Source organism: Diceros bicornis, chromosome 27 (genome assembly GCF_020826845.1).
Source record: "Diceros bicornis minor isolate mBicDic1 chromosome 27, mDicBic1.mat.cur, whole genome shotgun sequence".
Classification (NCBI taxonomy): Eukaryota; Metazoa; Chordata; class Mammalia; order Perissodactyla; family Rhinocerotidae; genus Diceros; species Diceros bicornis.
Window position 1 is genome coordinate 41641480 of NC_080766.1, and position 17388 is coordinate 41658867.

At 50.2% G+C, this 17388-nt stretch overlaps 1 protein-coding gene across 2 annotated transcripts in view; it reads right to left on the bottom strand.

Moving 5' to 3' along the window:
- Positions 1–1727: 1727 nt before the first annotated feature.
- C2CD2 (C2 calcium dependent domain containing 2) overlaps positions 1728–17388 on the bottom strand; it is a 55619-nt gene continuing 39958 nt past the window's right edge. For both annotated transcript variants that reach the window (XM_058523149.1, XM_058523148.1), the window contains 3 exons: positions 16531–16658; positions 14316–14625; positions 1728–5644 (listed from right to left, as the gene is read on the bottom strand). In XM_058523149.1, the coding sequence (XP_058379132.1) occupies positions 5424–5644; positions 14316–14625; positions 16531–16658 (659 nt within the window). In that variant the 3' untranslated portion in view covers positions 1728–5423. The remainder of the gene's footprint in view (positions 5645–14315; positions 14626–16530; positions 16659–17388) is intronic.

Below are 17388 nucleotides of genomic sequence, written 5' to 3' on the forward strand. Positions count from 1 at the left end.
TTTTGAATGCCCGGCACATGCAGGGCGCAACTTGGACGGCCACGGTGCAGAGCCGAGGTGAGCTGTGGTCCACGTGTGAAAGTCAATGCTCTAGGTCACTGTGGGAAGAGTGTCTGGCCTGACAGCTTTCTCTCCAGACAGGGCACGGCACTAGGTCATCCCTCCTGTACCCAACCCTCTGTCCTGAGCGATCTGCCTTTTCTTGTTTGTAAACTGTTTATTGACATATACACACAGCACCCTGTATTTGTGGGGTGACCAGGAACAGAAACAGCATGTTGTCACGTGCTTCCCCTCCAAGTCGGGCTCTGTGCCCTGACCCTGATTAGTCGAGTGGGGTGGGCGTGAGGCAGACTTCCCGCATGTGCTTATATAAGGCTGTCAGCTCACGTCCGTCAGGTGGGAACCATCCTAAGTCCAAGGGACACGGACACTTATATACTCGCCAGGGAGCGAGCATGGGAGGGAGTGATGCGGGCTGAGTGACAGGCTGAGTGACCTTCAGAAGTGCCCTGGGTCATCCTAGGTGGCCGAAGCCACTTCACGGAGAAGGCAGGGCTCGAGTTCGGTTAGATCATTAGAATAGGAGGGGTGTGCTGGGGACGAGCAGAATGACCTCAGGTGGCTGCAGTGGGTTAATCTGGGCAGCATAGGTGGGACTGGCAAGAACAGTGTCCATCTGGAGGTGACCGGCAGGAGATCAGGTAAGGAAAGCTGGTCAACTAGAACCAGTTTGGCCTTCCAGGAGGTCCATCCGGTCTCCTCCTGGACAGTCAGCACAAAGTGGACCCCAGGTCACACAGGAAGCAGCAGTTCAATCCCAGGCCCCTGGACACCTTGGTCCCCAACGAGACGCAGTGCCATCGCCACCTTGCCGCATCCAGAGCTGAGGATCCGGAATCCAAGCCCCTCTAACAGCTGGGGCTTTCCATAGGTGGACCCTTCCCCTGAAATGCAAAGCTGTGAGTCAGGCTTGGCTCCCATGTGACCACACACCACCCAAAAGGGCTGGTGGGTCAGGACAGCTGAGAGGAAGAGCAGGTGTGGGGGTGAGGGGGCTGGGGTGGACTGGTACTTCCCCCAGTGCACCAGTCCTCCAGACCCCGAGCTCGGGCACCGCAGGGGGGATGACGACCAGGAAGGGGACGAGACGCCTGCAGGGGCTGTGCAGGATGCATCCGTCTGTCCACCAATCCAGACCCCACCACCCCATCCCCACCCGGTAACCGCCACGAGGCCCGTGCACCTCCTCTTACCCCACAAGGGAGCCCACTCTGCACCCACCCCCCGGCCACCTCTGGGCCAGGTGTTGACAACAGGGGTCAATAGATGGTTAAAAGCTTCGCCCCAAGGGGACAGCGCCCCTCAGAAAGTCCCTGGGGATCACGCAGGGTCACACAGGCACCTTGTCCCAGGTTTCGCCGCTGGGGGACCCAGGCCAAGCAGACCCTGACTGGCAGCACCCACAATTCACTGGGATCATTAACTTTCTAGTAAATGATTTTAGCCCCAGGCCTAAAACAGGCTGCTAAGTGACTTAAAACTCGTGTAAGAAGGACATTAGGAGGAAGGTCCTTTGCCAAGAACTGCGCAAAGAGGAAGCCTCTTCTTCCACACCAGCTGACGGTGATGGTCACATGCGGTGACCGCTGAGGCCCTGACAGAAGAAAGACCGTGATTCCAGGACCCTCAGAGAAGACGCAGGACTTATGGGGCAGCACAGGACTGGGCAAAAACCACTCGGCCTTTAGTGATCCATGTGCACATTTATTTCTTTCAAAGACCATTCATGTTCCAGCCACATCGTCTCCAAATGAGCCAGCTGCACAGGACTGTAATGTTTTTAAAGTGCTACCAAGGAATACAATCATTGTCATGTAAATTCATCCCCACACTGGGGCATCAAGCCAAACCTTGCCACAGACCTGGGAAACCTTTTAGTTTCTTCTTTGTTTAAAATGTAGCTTTGATGTGACATTGGGGGAAAAAAACTACTAGCCTAAATTATAAACGGTGCATTCCTGACCTGCTGGAAGCTGGGCGCGCTGGGCGGGGGAGCGTGTTCCAAAAGCATCCTCGCGTGTAAGGAGTAGATGGTGAGGCAGAGGAACCCGAGGTACCCTGAGTTTGCTTTGCAGGATTCGGCAGTTCGGCGGGCCCTGCCTTGGCAGTCAGGCCTCGGCAGGTTTGGGGCCGTGGAGAGGGGCCTGGCGTGAGTTGTCTGCACCAGTGCCGACACCTGTTTTCCATCTGGTAGAGAGAAATGTTGTGACTTCCAGTGTCTGCCAGCTTGTGCTGAGGTTTCAAGACCAAGAGCTGTGAGACTGTTACTCAGAAAACACCCGCATTTGGTGGCAGCAGTGTAAGTTAATCTTTCCCTTTCTTCTCAAGAAGCAAATCTGCCACTCTCTTCGGTAGACGCCAGTAAAACCCATCAGAAACCTAGCCCTGCACCTGATTTGTGAGTGGTCGGCAGCACCTGGCCAGGTAGCCATCAGGAGGAATCCAGGGCTGGTTTCGAGCTCACACTTGAGATTTGATTTAAATCAAGTGCTCTGTCTAGACCTTCCTCCTCACAGCAGGTTTTCCGCTGGAACGTGAGATCGCTACTTTCGTTATTGCTACATTAAAACACACGTAAAGCTCATTCCAGTTCATGCCTCCACAAACACGCGGGCACATCCTTACACAGAGCACAGGGAGGCGTCGCCAGCTCACTAAAGCCAACATGAGCACCTACTTCCAGACATACAGACACACGTTAATATTAGTGTTCACGGGGAATCACTTTTCAAATACCACTCTGCAAAAATTTCATCCAAGACTAAATAACAAAAGCCCTCAAGCCACTGCAGCTTACAGAAAAGCACAGGGAATAAGGTGATTTACAAATTAGTATGTTCAGCATTTGGTGTCTCACCATAATTGCTCTTTAACCTTAATGACGTTTACTTTAACATAAATACCCTACACCATTCAAAACCAAACCTGGATAAACAGCTTGGAGAAGCATTCACAGTATCAATACAGCCCGTTTTCTCACGGTGTGACCCCAGATGCATCCTTCTTTTTCCATTTTTTCGTCTAAACTCCCTGCTACGTTAGTGTCCTTGTCCTCCGTAACTTCACAACAGGATATTAGATGGAGACAAAGTGTGTGCGTTCTGAGTGTGGGCTCCTGGATCTTACTCAAAGGTACAGGCGTCTCAATGTGCACCCCAGAGACACAAAGAAATGGGGGTCTCCTGAACAACACTGCACCTCCCGTGTTAATTTATTTGCTTCACACATGGGACAGACGCAGCCCACCTGACACTCCCAGGACCCTGAGGAGGTTTCAAGTCACGGGGACGTTGAGAAAGCAGAGCCCTTGACGAAGGTGTTCAACAGAGAACAGAATGTCCCTGGGGGTCGTCTGGGAATGCGAATGGCTAAAACTTTTTTTTTGGAGAGCGAGAAAGCCCAGTCTAAAACTCTGATACCTTCGCACTTGAATAAACTGAGTCCATCTGAATTTCAAAAGCAAACAAACCAGAAAACTGTACTAAAAACTTCTGATCAGTGTCTGAAATTCTGACACATAATATCCTCTTAGAATTCATTCCTGAATGCCTCCATGAGAAAGAACAGTCATCCTTCAAGTAAAAGAAAACGCTAAGTGACCACCTGTTCCAAAAAGACTAGCAGTGATCGCTAATCTGTGGGGACTAACTTGGTATTAATATGTTTTGGAATGCCAACTGCTGTTTTACAATAATTAAAATTGAAATATAATCTTTAAAAACAAAGCATGGTGAAAAAGTCATTTTACAGTCACTTGATAATTCCTGCGACACCTAAGAATTCTTAAATGTGCATTTAAATTATTTTAAATGTGCATTAAAATTATTAATCTCTCCCTAAAAAAAAGGAAAAGAAAAAATTCTATAATTTTGGTTTTTATAAAGGTTTTTGCTCATCAATGGCTCCATGACCCCTGAAATATGTTTAAGGATTAACAAAAACACCTGTAGGAAGGAGCTCACCCAATTTCACGTCTGTGACAAAAGTTGTTTTCATAATAGCCTTTTAAATCTTACTGGAGGAAAATGAATCTTATTCAACTGTCCAAGCCTTTCACCCTAATGACAACTGCTCTTGAAGAAGCACATCTCCTAGAAGTGGCAGATTCAGGACAGGGTGGACCAATGAGGAAACTGTGAAAGAACCTAAGTGGAAAGTGGTTGGAAAGATACATAGGGGTATTAAAATTATGTGCCAAGCTTATCAATTTTTCCACTGGAAATCAAAACAAGGGCACCCCAAAACATGTCAAGCACTGTTCACAGTAGAACTCTAAAGAGCTCATAAAAGGAGTCTGATGCAAGATCGGCCCATTGGTTATTAAACTTCCATTCCTAAGACTCACAGCTGAGATATCAAATAATTTTGTCTTTTACCCTAAGGGAACTTTATTTCGGCTATTGGCAATATTTGGCAAACCAACCTCGGACTAAAGAAAAACCACGTGTGCGTGGTTACCATGTTCTGTAGCTGTCACTTATCACTCCCAACTTCATCTGAGAGGCTCACTGCACTCCTGTTGAGCAAGTATGCCAGACTGGAAAAAAGAGATCAGTGTGTTGACTGCTCCACTGGTATTATTAGAGCTTTTGACACTATAGAGAAAAATGTAAAAACCACTTAAGAATTTATATATCTCCCACCTTGCAAATAGGCTCAAAGTAAACTTAGAAAAGTGTTCTGCATAATATGCATAGGATATATTTAGTATTTGCATAATTTTTCAAGTTATATGGCTAATATCGAAGGCAAGTGTCTTCCTACATTTGTCATAGTGTTTCCATTCCTATCGTAATTTCTCTGTTTACCAACAATCCTGCGTATGTGCCACCTCTCTGTACTCAGGGCCAGCTACACTTTTTTATTCTGAGTAGCCCATTCAGAGAGGTGACCCATCCATTCCATTCACAGTGACAGCACAGAGGGATGCCTCCTCTTGGTGATGCGGTCCAGGCATGGACCCAAAATAATATCTGTTAGAGCAGAGAGTGGGTCGAGTTGAGTCCCCCAAACCTGCCCCATCCACAGTCCATGACAGCATGTTCTTGAGTTCATCCTGTAAATATCCTTCTAATATTGACTGCAACTCTTAGATTTGAGCACAGCCCAATGGGCGGACCCATCAAGTCTCCTTTGGCATCTGGTGGCAAATCAAGCTTTGTGGGTTCTCTCTGGGGGAAACCTCCTGGTTGGAGACTCAGATTTTTCTTCCCCTTTAAAGGATGAAGTTGTTGGGTAAAACCCAGCTAGGCAAGGCAGGCCGTCCGACAGCTCACTGGCCCTCTCGCTCTGTCCTGGCAGGTAGTTAAGATGGGCCCACATCTCACAGCATCAAGGTAAAGAGGCTGCCAACCGTGGACCTATGCACAGGGGTCCGGGGGGGCGCCGTTCATGGTGCTCTTGCTTCTGTGCCTGGAGAGCAGCTTCTTGTTCAGGATCCTGGTGAGCGTTGTCCCCTTCCTCCGGGCCCTCTCAGGCTGCTGCAGGAACATGAGGTCATTGTGCGACTGGCTCATCCCGGGGTCTTTCTGCTGATGCCGTCGGCGGAAGAACAGCTTTGCGCCTTTCCTTAAAATCCCTCCTGGAACAACAAAGCATAGGGGGCTGTCAGGTGGGCAGCAGATAAAACGCCAGAATCACTAGTCCAAGTTGAAAAAGAAAAAAGGAAGTTTGAATGACTCTAACAAAGAGCAGTTTATTACTTCAGTGTGCTGTTGGCTATTCGCATGAGAAAAACAGCTGGAATCCACAGTTGTCAAGATGAAATGAAAGGCAGATTATGAATATAGAAGCAGTAGGCTGGACTATCATTTGGGATCTATTCCCAGGGCAGGTATTTATATCACTGGCGTTTTAGTCAAACCAGATGGCGGCAGGCTGTCCCCTGGTGTCCCCTAAGCCCACCTCCTCCCCTTCATCAGGAAGGGTGCAAATATCAAAGCAGTACCATGTGCCCCAGAAAGGATGGTCATGCTATTAAAACCAAATTAAAGACCCTAAGAACAATGGTATTCACTTTCTTAGGCAAGTTAAATAATATCTGTTCTTTGGGGAGTAAGATTTTCTATAACTCCAGATCCTACCGTATATATTTCAGGCTAAAACGTATGAAATGTCTGTTCCTTGATCATTTTTGACCTACAAAACCTCAATTTTTTGTATGGTTTGACCTCTCTGTACATGATGTCAGGCAGTGGAATAATGGAACAGAAAAGAAAAATTACAGCAGCTGCAGCAACAATAATTTCAACAGCAAGGATTCCTTAAAGATCAAATGCAAGCTAATGTGGAAACAGGGGCAGGAACCCGCTAAGCTGCTCACACCTTCACCGATGAGCGTCACGTCCTACGAACCAGGGCCCAGCCAGGGCCGGGAGCTAGCCTGTGAAATTCATTACCTTTTCAGGTAGGGGTTAACGACTTTGAAAGAAGACAGACCTGGCCATTGTGATGAGGAACTTTATAGCTAATTTGGAAATTCATTCTTTTTATGATAGAGCCAATAAATACCTCAATGGCCATGACACAGACAAAGAACCATCCAGGTTTATTCCAAGGGGAGGATGAAGAGCGTCAGGTGGCTCTCCCACGTGAAATGTGTACCACAACCATGGGATCTGATCCAGCCCCGTCTACAGGCCTTTGAATAACCAACACTTACCACAGAAGAGCAGCTCACCCACGACCTCAAGAGGCTGGACCCGGCGTTTACGGGTGAGCTTCCTTGTCCCGTTGCCTCTGGCCCAGGCTGAGCAGCAGAACGGAGAAGCTCCAAGGCACGGACCAGTTTAATCTGGTCACGGCTGCTGAAAAGACTTTTTTTTTTCATTTTCTCTCTGGATGTAATCAAGTAGCCTATTACGAAGAATCACTAGGGCATTTTTTTTACAATTCTCTAACGTTGGGAGGCTGTGTGCAGGGGTTTTAAGGACGGCTGGGAAGGGAATAAAGCAGGAGGGTGAGTATAAATGTAAGTGGCTTTTCTCCTGTCCGCAGGCCTCGTGGGCTACATCTGTGGGCCATAGATGTCCGTTCCTGGAGCCATTTGGCTCCCCGCACGATGCGGCGTATCAGGAAAAGTCGCCAGATAGGGTGTGTTGCAATGCAAATCGTACCGCCGCCTGGACTTCACTTTGGAGTCTGGCCAGTAGGGTGGATGCAGTGGTGCCTACCAGTTAATTACCCAGCAGATCAGAAGCCCTGGGCTCTCACTCTGGAATAGAGGAGAGGAAGGAAGGTCTGAGGGATCCATTAGCCTGACCTGGACTGCTCTGATCCCATCCCGCACCCCAATCTCCCTGCAGGGAACAGAAGCCTGGGGAGGGATCAGACCAGTCCACCCCCTGGGTCAGCTAGTGACCTAGGGACTTGGAAGCCAGCCCTAAGAGGTTCTCTCTGGAAGGCTCCATCTCCAAAGGCCATTTCATATGTGTCCCTGCACTGAAATTCAGTCTGGGGTGGGGAGCAGGGTCTGAGGTGTGAGCAGGGGCGGTGTTATGGGCTGGATTGCATCCTTCCAAAATCCATACGTTGAGGTCCTACCCCCAGTACTTCAGAGTGTGCCCTTATTTATTTATTTATTTATTTTATTTTTTTATTTTTTGTGAGGAAGATCAGCCCTGAGCTAACATCCATGCTAATCCTCCTCTTTTTTTGTTGAGGAAGACTGGCTCTGAGCTAACATCTATTGCCAATCCTCCTCCTTTTTTTTTTCCCCAAAGCCCCAGTAGATAGATGTATGTCATAGTTGCACATCCTTCTAGTTGCTGTACGTGAGATGCGGCCTCAGCATGGCCGGAGGAGCAGTGCGTCAGTGCGCGCCCAGGATCCGAACCCGGGCCACCAGTAGCGGAGCGCGCACACTTAACCGCTAAGCCACAGGGCTGGCCCAGAATGTGCCCTTATTTAGAGACAGGGTCTTTACAGATATAATTGTTACAGTGAGGTCACCAGGTGGCCCCTACTCCAATGTGACTGGTGTCCTTATAAAAAGGGGAAATTTGGACACAGACACACACAGGGAGAACGCCACGTGAAGGTAAAGACAGAGATTGGGGTGATGCTTCTACACGCTAAAGAACACCAAGGACTGCCAGAAAACCACGAGAAGCTAGGAGAGGCCTGGAACATTCTCCTTCACAGCCGCAGAAGGAACCAGCCCTGCTGACACCATGATCTTGGACTTCCAGCCTCCAGAACTGAGAGAGAATATATTCTGTTGTTTAAAATCACCACCCTCATCTGCAGTACTTTGCTTTGGCTGCCCCAGGAATCTAATACAGATGGGAAAGGTGAGGGGAGTATCTGACATAAGATGAGGGTCCTGAAACAGCCAGCCTCGTCTTCCCACTTAGTCCTCGGAACCCTGGCATGTCACGGAGAAGACGAGGAGCTGGGGGGTGGACAGCAGAGCAGTGTTCTCAGCCCCGAGACGCACTAGAGTCGGCCAGCAGCTTTTTAAAACGCCAGAGGCCAGGCCCATCTGGTGTGATCGGGTCTGGCGAGACACCGAGACATCAGCATCTTCTAAAAGATCCCAGGGCTTTCTAACATGCCGCTGGGGTTGAAAACCACTGGCCCAGGTCAGCTCCAACTGCCACTAGCACTTCAAACATCTAGAACACTTTGCTGAGGGCCAGAGATGTCAACACCAGGGGAACAGACCAGAGATGGACAGTAAGCGGTATGTTTACTTTCTCTTACGTAGTTTTCTGATGCCTTTTCACATTTTCCAGTATCTTAGGGCTGTGTGGATCAGGCGACAGAGGCAGCCACCCTGCGGGGCACAGCTCCTGGCTGCTATAGGAAGCATGGGTTTGCACCAGACTAAGAGGGAAGCCAGAGCGTGGGGACAGGCAAAGGGCGGCTGTGTTCAACATTCTTTAAAAAGGGCAGCTGCATGTTTTCGATCAATCACTATAACTCGTTTAAATGAAATTATACTTTAAATGCCTACAGTTCAAATTCTTGCCACACTAGGATAAAATATCAAGGACTCGCAGCCTGTGAATTAAGTCAGGAGAGTAGAAAGATGCCCTATTTGTTCTAAGCTCCACCATGGGCTGCGGTCTGTCCTGGTCTAAGGCCCACTGGTTTCAGCAGCTTCCCCCCCGCCTGGCAGCCCTGTGCCTGCTTACACGCGCCGCGCTGACGGGCCCATGGCGGGGTACTTGGTGTTCCTCCGTCCTCGCTCACGCCCTCCCCAACAGGTTCAGCGTCCATGCCAGAACGAGACAGGGTCACATGTACCCTGGTGCAAATTGTCCTGAGGTTGTTTGCACAACTCACCAGCCCTGCGTTTCCCCTAACTTGATACAACATGTCACAGCTTCTATGGGGACAACACTGGCCTCTTGGACAGAGGACATTCGTGTGAGGGGAGGGACTGAGGTTTGCAAATCTGCAGGCTGGAGCCCCAGTTACGTCTCCCAAAGACCTCCGAGGGAGATCTTATCTCTAACTTATTACAAATGAGGAAGTCATGGTTCAAAGAGGTGACATGCTCTGTCCTACTAACGTGGGCCCAGGTGGAAAGCCCGTGTTCTCATGTCCGGCTCTTCTGTGCTGCTACGGACGGCGTCTGAGCCGGAGGGGATGTGTCCCATTTCTGAGAAGTGGCCAGCCAGGAGTCTGGTAAAGGGCACGTCCATGGGCGATCACTGGGGAGGCCTCCGGAGAGCAGGATGGATCGCAGCTCTCAGAGGGATCACGGAGCAGAGCCCTCCACTCCGGCATGGACTCAGGCAGGAATTCTAGAACTACATAAATCTCCCGAGAGGCACGCTGGTGGCATGGGCCAGACAGGACATTCTAGCAACGCAAACCCCTCTCCAGGGCCCACGGTTTAACTCACCAAACATGAAGAATAACTAGCATACACAGAGGTTACTCCATTTTCATTTCTAAATAAAAAATGTTAAAGTCTGTTTAAACTCAACCACTATATCACAATTACCTTTGGGGTGGATAATGCGGGAAGAACATGGCCACAGATTTGCTCAGGGGACCCTGGCATGGCCATTGCCTGGGGGGTGTGGGTCGTAGCACAGACAGGCAAGCATACTCCCTCACTGGCTGGGAAGTAATACTACGTGGTGCCATCTCGACTAACAATGACTGCAGTGGTCAGTTTTTCGTGTCAGCGTGGCCCGAGCACCCAGCGATTCCAGGCTAATCTAAGTCTTTCATGAAGGCACATGGTAGATGTGGTCAACCTTGACAATCCGTTGGCCTGAACTAAAGGAGATTAGCCTGGAGAACGTGGATGGGCTTCATCCAATCAACTGAATGCTTTCAGAGCAAAAACTAAGGTCTCCGGAGAGGGAGAGATTCTGCCTCAAGGCTGCAGCATCAGCTCCTGCCCACGACTCCAGCCTGCCGGCCGGACCTACAGATCTCAGGGTGTCAGCCCCCGCAACCACGGAGGCACTTCCCTGAAATACAGAACCTATGGGCTGTTTCTCTGGAGAACCCTGACTGACACAATAACGAATAGTTTGGTATGTCACACTGGACTGTGGGCCCACAGAATCTGTCTCCCTTCGCTGAGAGGAACATTCACATCAACTGGGTAAGCGGGGCTGGTACCATTTGAATTCCATAAATCCAAACTCCTTGACCCCAGGCCACCCTATCCACACCAGCAGGCAAGAGGCAAGACTCAGATTTCACCCACGACCATAAAGATTCCTTAAGATAAAATCTGGAGATAGGTTATGTGAAATATGAAGCAAATAAGCAAAATCTTAAATGGGTGACAGGGAGGAAGGAAAAAAAAAATCTTTCCCAGGTTCTAGCAAAGTTAAAAAAACATCACAAGAAGGCTGGAGAATAAACAAGTAAATGAAGGAATTCAAAACTAATTATTCTAAGTTAGAGCTTTACTATTGCAAATATTTACAAATTTATTCTTGCTTTGTCTTCAGAGTCTAACAGATATAAATAGCTCATTGGGGGATCCGTGTTAAAATTGGATAGGCAGAAAAACAGTGACTAGGAGCAACCTGACGAACTGCAGTTTGCTGCCCCAAGAATAGCTTGAGATTTCAAGTTAAACCATACATGGTCTGTTTATGAAAGTGACTCCTCTTTAGTCAGGAGGATGATTAAGGGAACCAGTCCGTATGCATTTCACAGCCAGGCTGTTTTGTCACATCGGCTAACAGGAATGCCCTCCCCTGACCCACTGAGATGAAGATCACTAACCTGACCACGGCCCTTTAAGGAGCAGAAGGGAAAACCAGCGAACTGGGAAAGTGACACCGGAAAGAGAGAGGAAGAAAAAGGGAGAGAAGAGGGACCCACTTCCTCCTCTGTTAGAATACATGCTTTTCTCATAGCAAGGCTACACTTCATTTTTTTTAAAAAAAATTTAAGACAAAATTAACTTACTGTGTAGGCAATTAATTCTGGTTGGCATAGCGATCCTCTTAAGTGAAAGGGAATGAGCACGAGATGAAGAGACGGAGAAGGTAAGAAAAAAAAGCATTCGAGAGCAAAACAAGAATGAAAGACAGTGAGAGTTTGGAAGCATTTCCATTATACATACATATGAAGTTACTGTGCAGGACATTTGGCAGGGGTTTTTTTTTTTGCTTTTTTTACTTTTTAATATTTTTCAAAGTTCCATCAATACTTTTGTTCTTAACTGTGGCAAAATACACATACAATTTACCATCTTAACCGTTTCTAAGTGCACAGTTCAGTTGTATTAAGTATATTCCCATTCTTGTGTCACCACATCAATACTTGTGAAGGTAAAAATAAACCCAAATTTGGGGAATAAATTTCCTGTATTGGCTGGTAGCATCTCACTATGTACATTTCCAACCAGCAAAATTCGGGAAGAACTCTAAATATGCAGGCAGTCTCAGAAACCTAGTGCAAACTCCTTGCCGCGACAGAAGATACAGGTGGTTCTTAAGCCAAAAAATAAACTTTAGTTTAAAAATGAGAGAAAACTTCACAGGGCCACTCCTTCTATCACCAGTTTCGGAAAATTTTTGGCGGAAAACGAAAACTGTTTGGCACCCATCACACATAATCGTCTAAGGTTCTGCCAACATCTCATAGAGATGCTGAGTACAAATCTCGCAGAAAACACTGGAATGAAAAGCAATTTTAAAAACACTGCCAAATATGTCCCTTTAAAAAATCTGGGGTCTGAGGGGGAGATGTAAGAGTGGAATGTGCCGCAGGGCTAAATATCCCGCTTTCCTTCCCAAATGCCAAGCCTCTGGGTGGAGCACGGAGCACGTGCTGGAGGGGCCCCCAGCATGCTTGCTGGCACCTAGGTCCCCAAAAGTGCCTGTTTTGAGGGGGTCATCCACCTGGCCAGTGATGGGAAAGGAGCAGGATGGCCACGACACAGCAAGATGGAAACCCAAGGGAAAGAACTCTCTGGAAGGAAACGCAGAGGGAGGAAGCAGAGGGATGAACGGACAGTGGTCTCTGACTGGACCCGGGGTCAGAAGGAACAGAGGAGGGCGGGGTGGGAGCTTGGGGTTCTGTGAGAAGAGGAAACGCTCCGTCGGGCGGAAGAAGGGAGAGGAGGGGCACCCCACCCTGCGCCTCCCTGTTTCTCCACCTGCCCAGTGCCCACCCGCCTTTCAGGTCCAGGCGAGCCCCCTTGGGCTGCTACGGCCCCAGGACAAGGACCAGGCCAGGGCTGTGTGTCACACTGCGGATCAGCAACCAGATTGCCTTTTCCATAACCTGGGCCGAGCCTTCTTAACAGGAGTGAGGGAGCCACCAGAGGTCACTGCACGGTGACAGCTTCCCAAGCTGCTCCAGGTGACCCAGACCCGGTCTACGGGATCAGGTCCCCCGAGACTAGGCAGCAAGCAGATGGAGGCCAGTGGCCCGATCGCCATCACAGGGTCTGGAAATCACATCCGGGAATCCCCCTCCTCTCTCTCTCTTTTCTTCTCCTAACTTCCAACTCCTCCCCGACCTGTGCCCTCTCTGCTTCAGCCAGGGGGGTGGGCCACGGGGGAGAGACGTGCAGCCAATGGGAAGAGGTGGGTGAGGATGGACACAGACCGTCCACAGCAGAGTTCTCGACCACGGCACTACGGACATCGGGCCCGCCCTGTGCACCGCGGGGTGTAGAGCAGCGCCCCGGCCTCTATTTACCTGCCAGCAGCACCCCCACTCCCAGTTGTGACAACCGAACTATCCCCAGACACTGCCAGTGTCCCCTGGGGGCACAATCACCCGGTGTGAGACACACTGGTCTATAGCACCCAGAACAGAGGAGCAGAGAGGCAGCGGCAGGCAGCTTCCAGGTCCCCGACCCAGAGAGGCTGGGACTTCCCGAGTCCACACTCCCGGGGAGCTGGGACCTAGCACTGAGCTGCACCCAGGACTCCCACCATGGCCCAGCACCTGCCTTCGTCTCCCATCCTGTCCTCTGCACAGGGACCTCCCACTCCTGCCTGGCTAGGGGGATGGGTGGGAGGTGGACACACCCCCGTCTAGGGAGGAGGAAGTTGAGGCTCAGGAGTCCAGTCTCCCATCTAGAACCGACGCCTAGACTATGTTCCCTCCGCAAGTATCTTTAGGTGACTGTCACGCCAAAGCACCATCTGGGTACACTGCATACACTGAGGAAATTTACAAATTTAGAGCACCGACTTAGTGCTAATAGAAAAAATCGATGATTCTAATGACGTGATTACCTCATCACTACACACATATTAAGTTAATCGGTGAATTTTCTAGGGAGCTTGTCTCCCCGTGGATCCTATGAGGTTCAAGCGGTGAGGTGTGGTCTGGTATAAGTTGGCGGGAAGAGTCTGCGAGGCACCAATGAGTAGAGTGCCAATCCCCACAGCTGGAGGAAACCAGTCTCCGCCCGGCTGTGCTCGGAGTCTCTTGCTCCATCGTGTCTAAGGCTCTGGGTGACCCCTCTAAATGCTCTGGATAGTTCTACTCCTGGGAGGGTGGGGAGCCCAGACAGAGGAAGGCTGACCCCCTTCCCTGAAAGGGACCCCCCAAAATGCAGAGAGATGACCCAGCCACTCACACTAGGAAGGATTCTGAATACGCCCCCTGGCCCACCCCTGCCCATGGGCTCTAAATGGGCTCAACCATTCAGTACAGGTGTTTTTCTTGGGGTGGGGGTGCTGAGGGTGGGATGGATTTGTAGAGGAGAAGGGAAAGAAAGCAGACGATGAGAACTAAAAGTGAGGTTGGCAACTAGCAGGAGAGCAAAGCCATCAGGTGGGGCGGTGCAGGGGGAGGGCAGGTACCTTTATGCTTTTTGGCAGCGCCCGGCTCCGAGACACTCAGGGAGCTCTCCGAGAGCTCGTCCCCGTCGGGGTCCAGCAGGACTTGGCTGCCCCACGCCATGGCCTGTGACTCCTTCTCCAAGTCCCAGGAGTCTAGCTCACTCTCCTGGGGCTCCAGGGCCGGCGGGGCCTGGGCTGAGGCCTCTTCCTCGGGCGGGTCAGAGGCTGCGGCCGCCCCTGGATGGGACGGGGCGTCCGCCTGGCGGGCGCTGTCCATGGAGCCCACGTAGTCCAGCATCAGGGCGGCGTCAGTGTCCTGAGACAGTGAGGTCTGTCGGGGGGTGGAAGAAAAAGTCAGCGTAAGGAAAGATCACGAAGATGCATGGAAGGAGGAACGGGCGTGGGATGGCCTGAAAAGCACTGTGCAAACATCTTGACTGGTGATCTCAGTGTCAGAAGACGCCCCGGCCCTCCACAGAGGCAGCTGAGAAAACATGGCAGCTGTATCTCAGGGGGTGAAAATGCAGCCATGCAGCTCCCTGCTCACAGCAGAGGGTCGGGGCACCTGGCAGTGAGGAGTTCATAGGTTGGAGGGTGTTGAGGAAGCGCTCAGCGTCCTTCCCCAGCAGAGGGGCCCAGCTAGGGGCGTGTGGAAGGCTCGGGTATGAGACGGAAGAGTGGGCACGTCCTTTTAAGTCTCGGATAGTAGGCAGAATGGCAGAGGAAGGGGGCTTCGGAGTTTCGGATTCCGTTTATCTTTCAATCTTTGATCCTACAGCATTTTTATGTTTCCTGCAAGTGGAAATTAATCCGTATACACTATGTATCCTGAGAACTATACTTGTGTGTAAAACATATGTATGTGCTAAACTAACCTATGGGGTGGGGAGTTGGGAAGGTGGTTCCCTGGAGGGTAGGGAAGTGACTGCAGGGGACACGGGGGCTCCTTGGGGGCGGTCTGCTGCTCAGGATCTGCAGGGCTGTTACACAGGAGACTCCGCTTAGTGACAACTGCGTGTTTCTGACTCAAGTGCCAGCTTGCAGAAGTGCCCACTGACTCAAGAGGGGACAGTTTGAGCATCAGTAAAAATAATAACTGCAGTGGGTTGAGTACATTAAATGTTAAGATCCATGAGTTCCTAATGACTCTGAAATAAAACCTTAGAGAAAGTTTGGAGGAAGCGGTCCCCAGTCTCATCCTTATTTTGTGCAAGTTCATCCAGGACTAAAGAAAACCCAACATTGGGCCCTGGGCGCTTCCAGAGGCGCCATCGCCCCCTGCTGGCTGACACTGGAAGTGCACTCAGAAAACCCAGAGAGGCACCATATCGCCTCTGGGCGATGATGCTCAAAGCCACCTGGGAGCTGTACCTGTTGGGACTTGAGCACCGGCCACTGCGTCCTGAGTATAATGGCAGCATTGGTGACTCACCTCTGGCACCTCCCGTGACCCGTTCTGGCCCCTCTCCCTGAAGCTGAGGGGTGGATTTTCAGCGTGCCCTGCTGTCCTACCCTCTCATGCCCTCAAAGCATCAACCCACCCTCCCTGTTCAAAACTTCTTCTTCCTCCTCAACCCCTCCCAACTACCAAATCTCCCAACCGTCCCCCCACTGCTCACACTCTCCTTGTTCATTCTAAAATGTTAAAAAAAAGGAAGGCACTGTAAGGTAACCCTTGCCCTGAGGGGTTGGCCTCTCCAGCAGCCTGGCCTGCATGGCGTCCACCAGGGACGACCTCGCACCCACCATCTGCCTGGACAAATGTCACAGAGCAGGAGAAGGGAAGGAATGGGGATCGGGATATGTTTTAAAGCAATCTGCGTTTCTCTCTGATTGCAAAAGGCAGACACATTCATTGCAAAAAATTAAAATGGTTTAGAAATGTGTAATGTGGAAAGCGAAAGCTCCCCATAATCGAACGGTGACGAGGGTGGAGGTTCTGTCCCAGCGGGGAGTCTGACATCATGTCGGTCTTTCTCTTTCGATAATTTTTCTTCAAATGATTCACCAACCTCTCAACAGCCAAAGCATCCCAGGTCAGAAACTCAAAAATTTCCTTCATAAACAGGATAAGCCACGTAAACGCAATACCACGAATAACCCCCTCGTTGGGTGAGGAAAGCAACCTGACATTTATAAATGGAACTTTCTGGAAGTTGACCAAGAGCTGGGCTAACTTCTACAAGGGGGAGGGGTGGCGGCCAGGATAGACGGGAGCGCCCAGGCGAGGCTGCACCTTGGAGACCCCGGATATGATGAGGGTGCTTTTCTTCCTCGGCGACTTGAGCGGCAGCTTCGAAGATTCGCTGAGCTGTCGAATGGCGACTTCGGCCACTGGGTCAGAACCATTCAACACCAACAGTTCTGTGGAGGGAAGGCAATGTCGACACATTAGCAAAAATTAAAAATGTTTATTGACCCTCGCCTACAGCAGATTCTCTGTGTGGTTACATGCTACTTATCGCAGCGTACACTTAAGATCCACGCGTTTTATCATATGGAAGTTACACCTCCATCGAGGTGCTGAGAAAACACTGAACGCAGGTAAACAAACAAAAACCTCTAACCTTTGGGGAGAGTTTGAACTTTGCAAGGCAATGCAGTTACTCCTTTTCTGGACCAAGAGTGGTTAAACACACACGGTGGTGTTCAGAACCGTGAAGGGCCAGCTCCTTCCCACGGTTAGAAATACCCCACCCTGGGCAACGCCTGCAGAATGCTTACTGTGTACCGGGCACCGTGCAAAGAGCTCGGCGCACGCTCCTTCATTTTAATCATCCCCCAAACCTGATGAGGGAGGTAGTTTTTTTATCCCCATTTGAGAAATGGGGGAATTGTCAGGCAGCCAGGTAGGCGGCAGAGCCGAGATGTCCAGCCAGGTCTCTTAGACTCAGAGCTGGTGCTTAGACCTTACACTTTTCTGTTAAGGTTAAATTAAAAGCACAACACAATTAAAGGAGCAGGATGTGAATAGGAACTTTTCCCTTCTTGGTTTTGGCCGTGGCCTGTGGACAACAGAAGCTACGTTTCAAAAGGGAGGGGTGACCAGAACAACGTGGCCAAGAACTGCTCGACCATGACCCTCGGGGAGAAG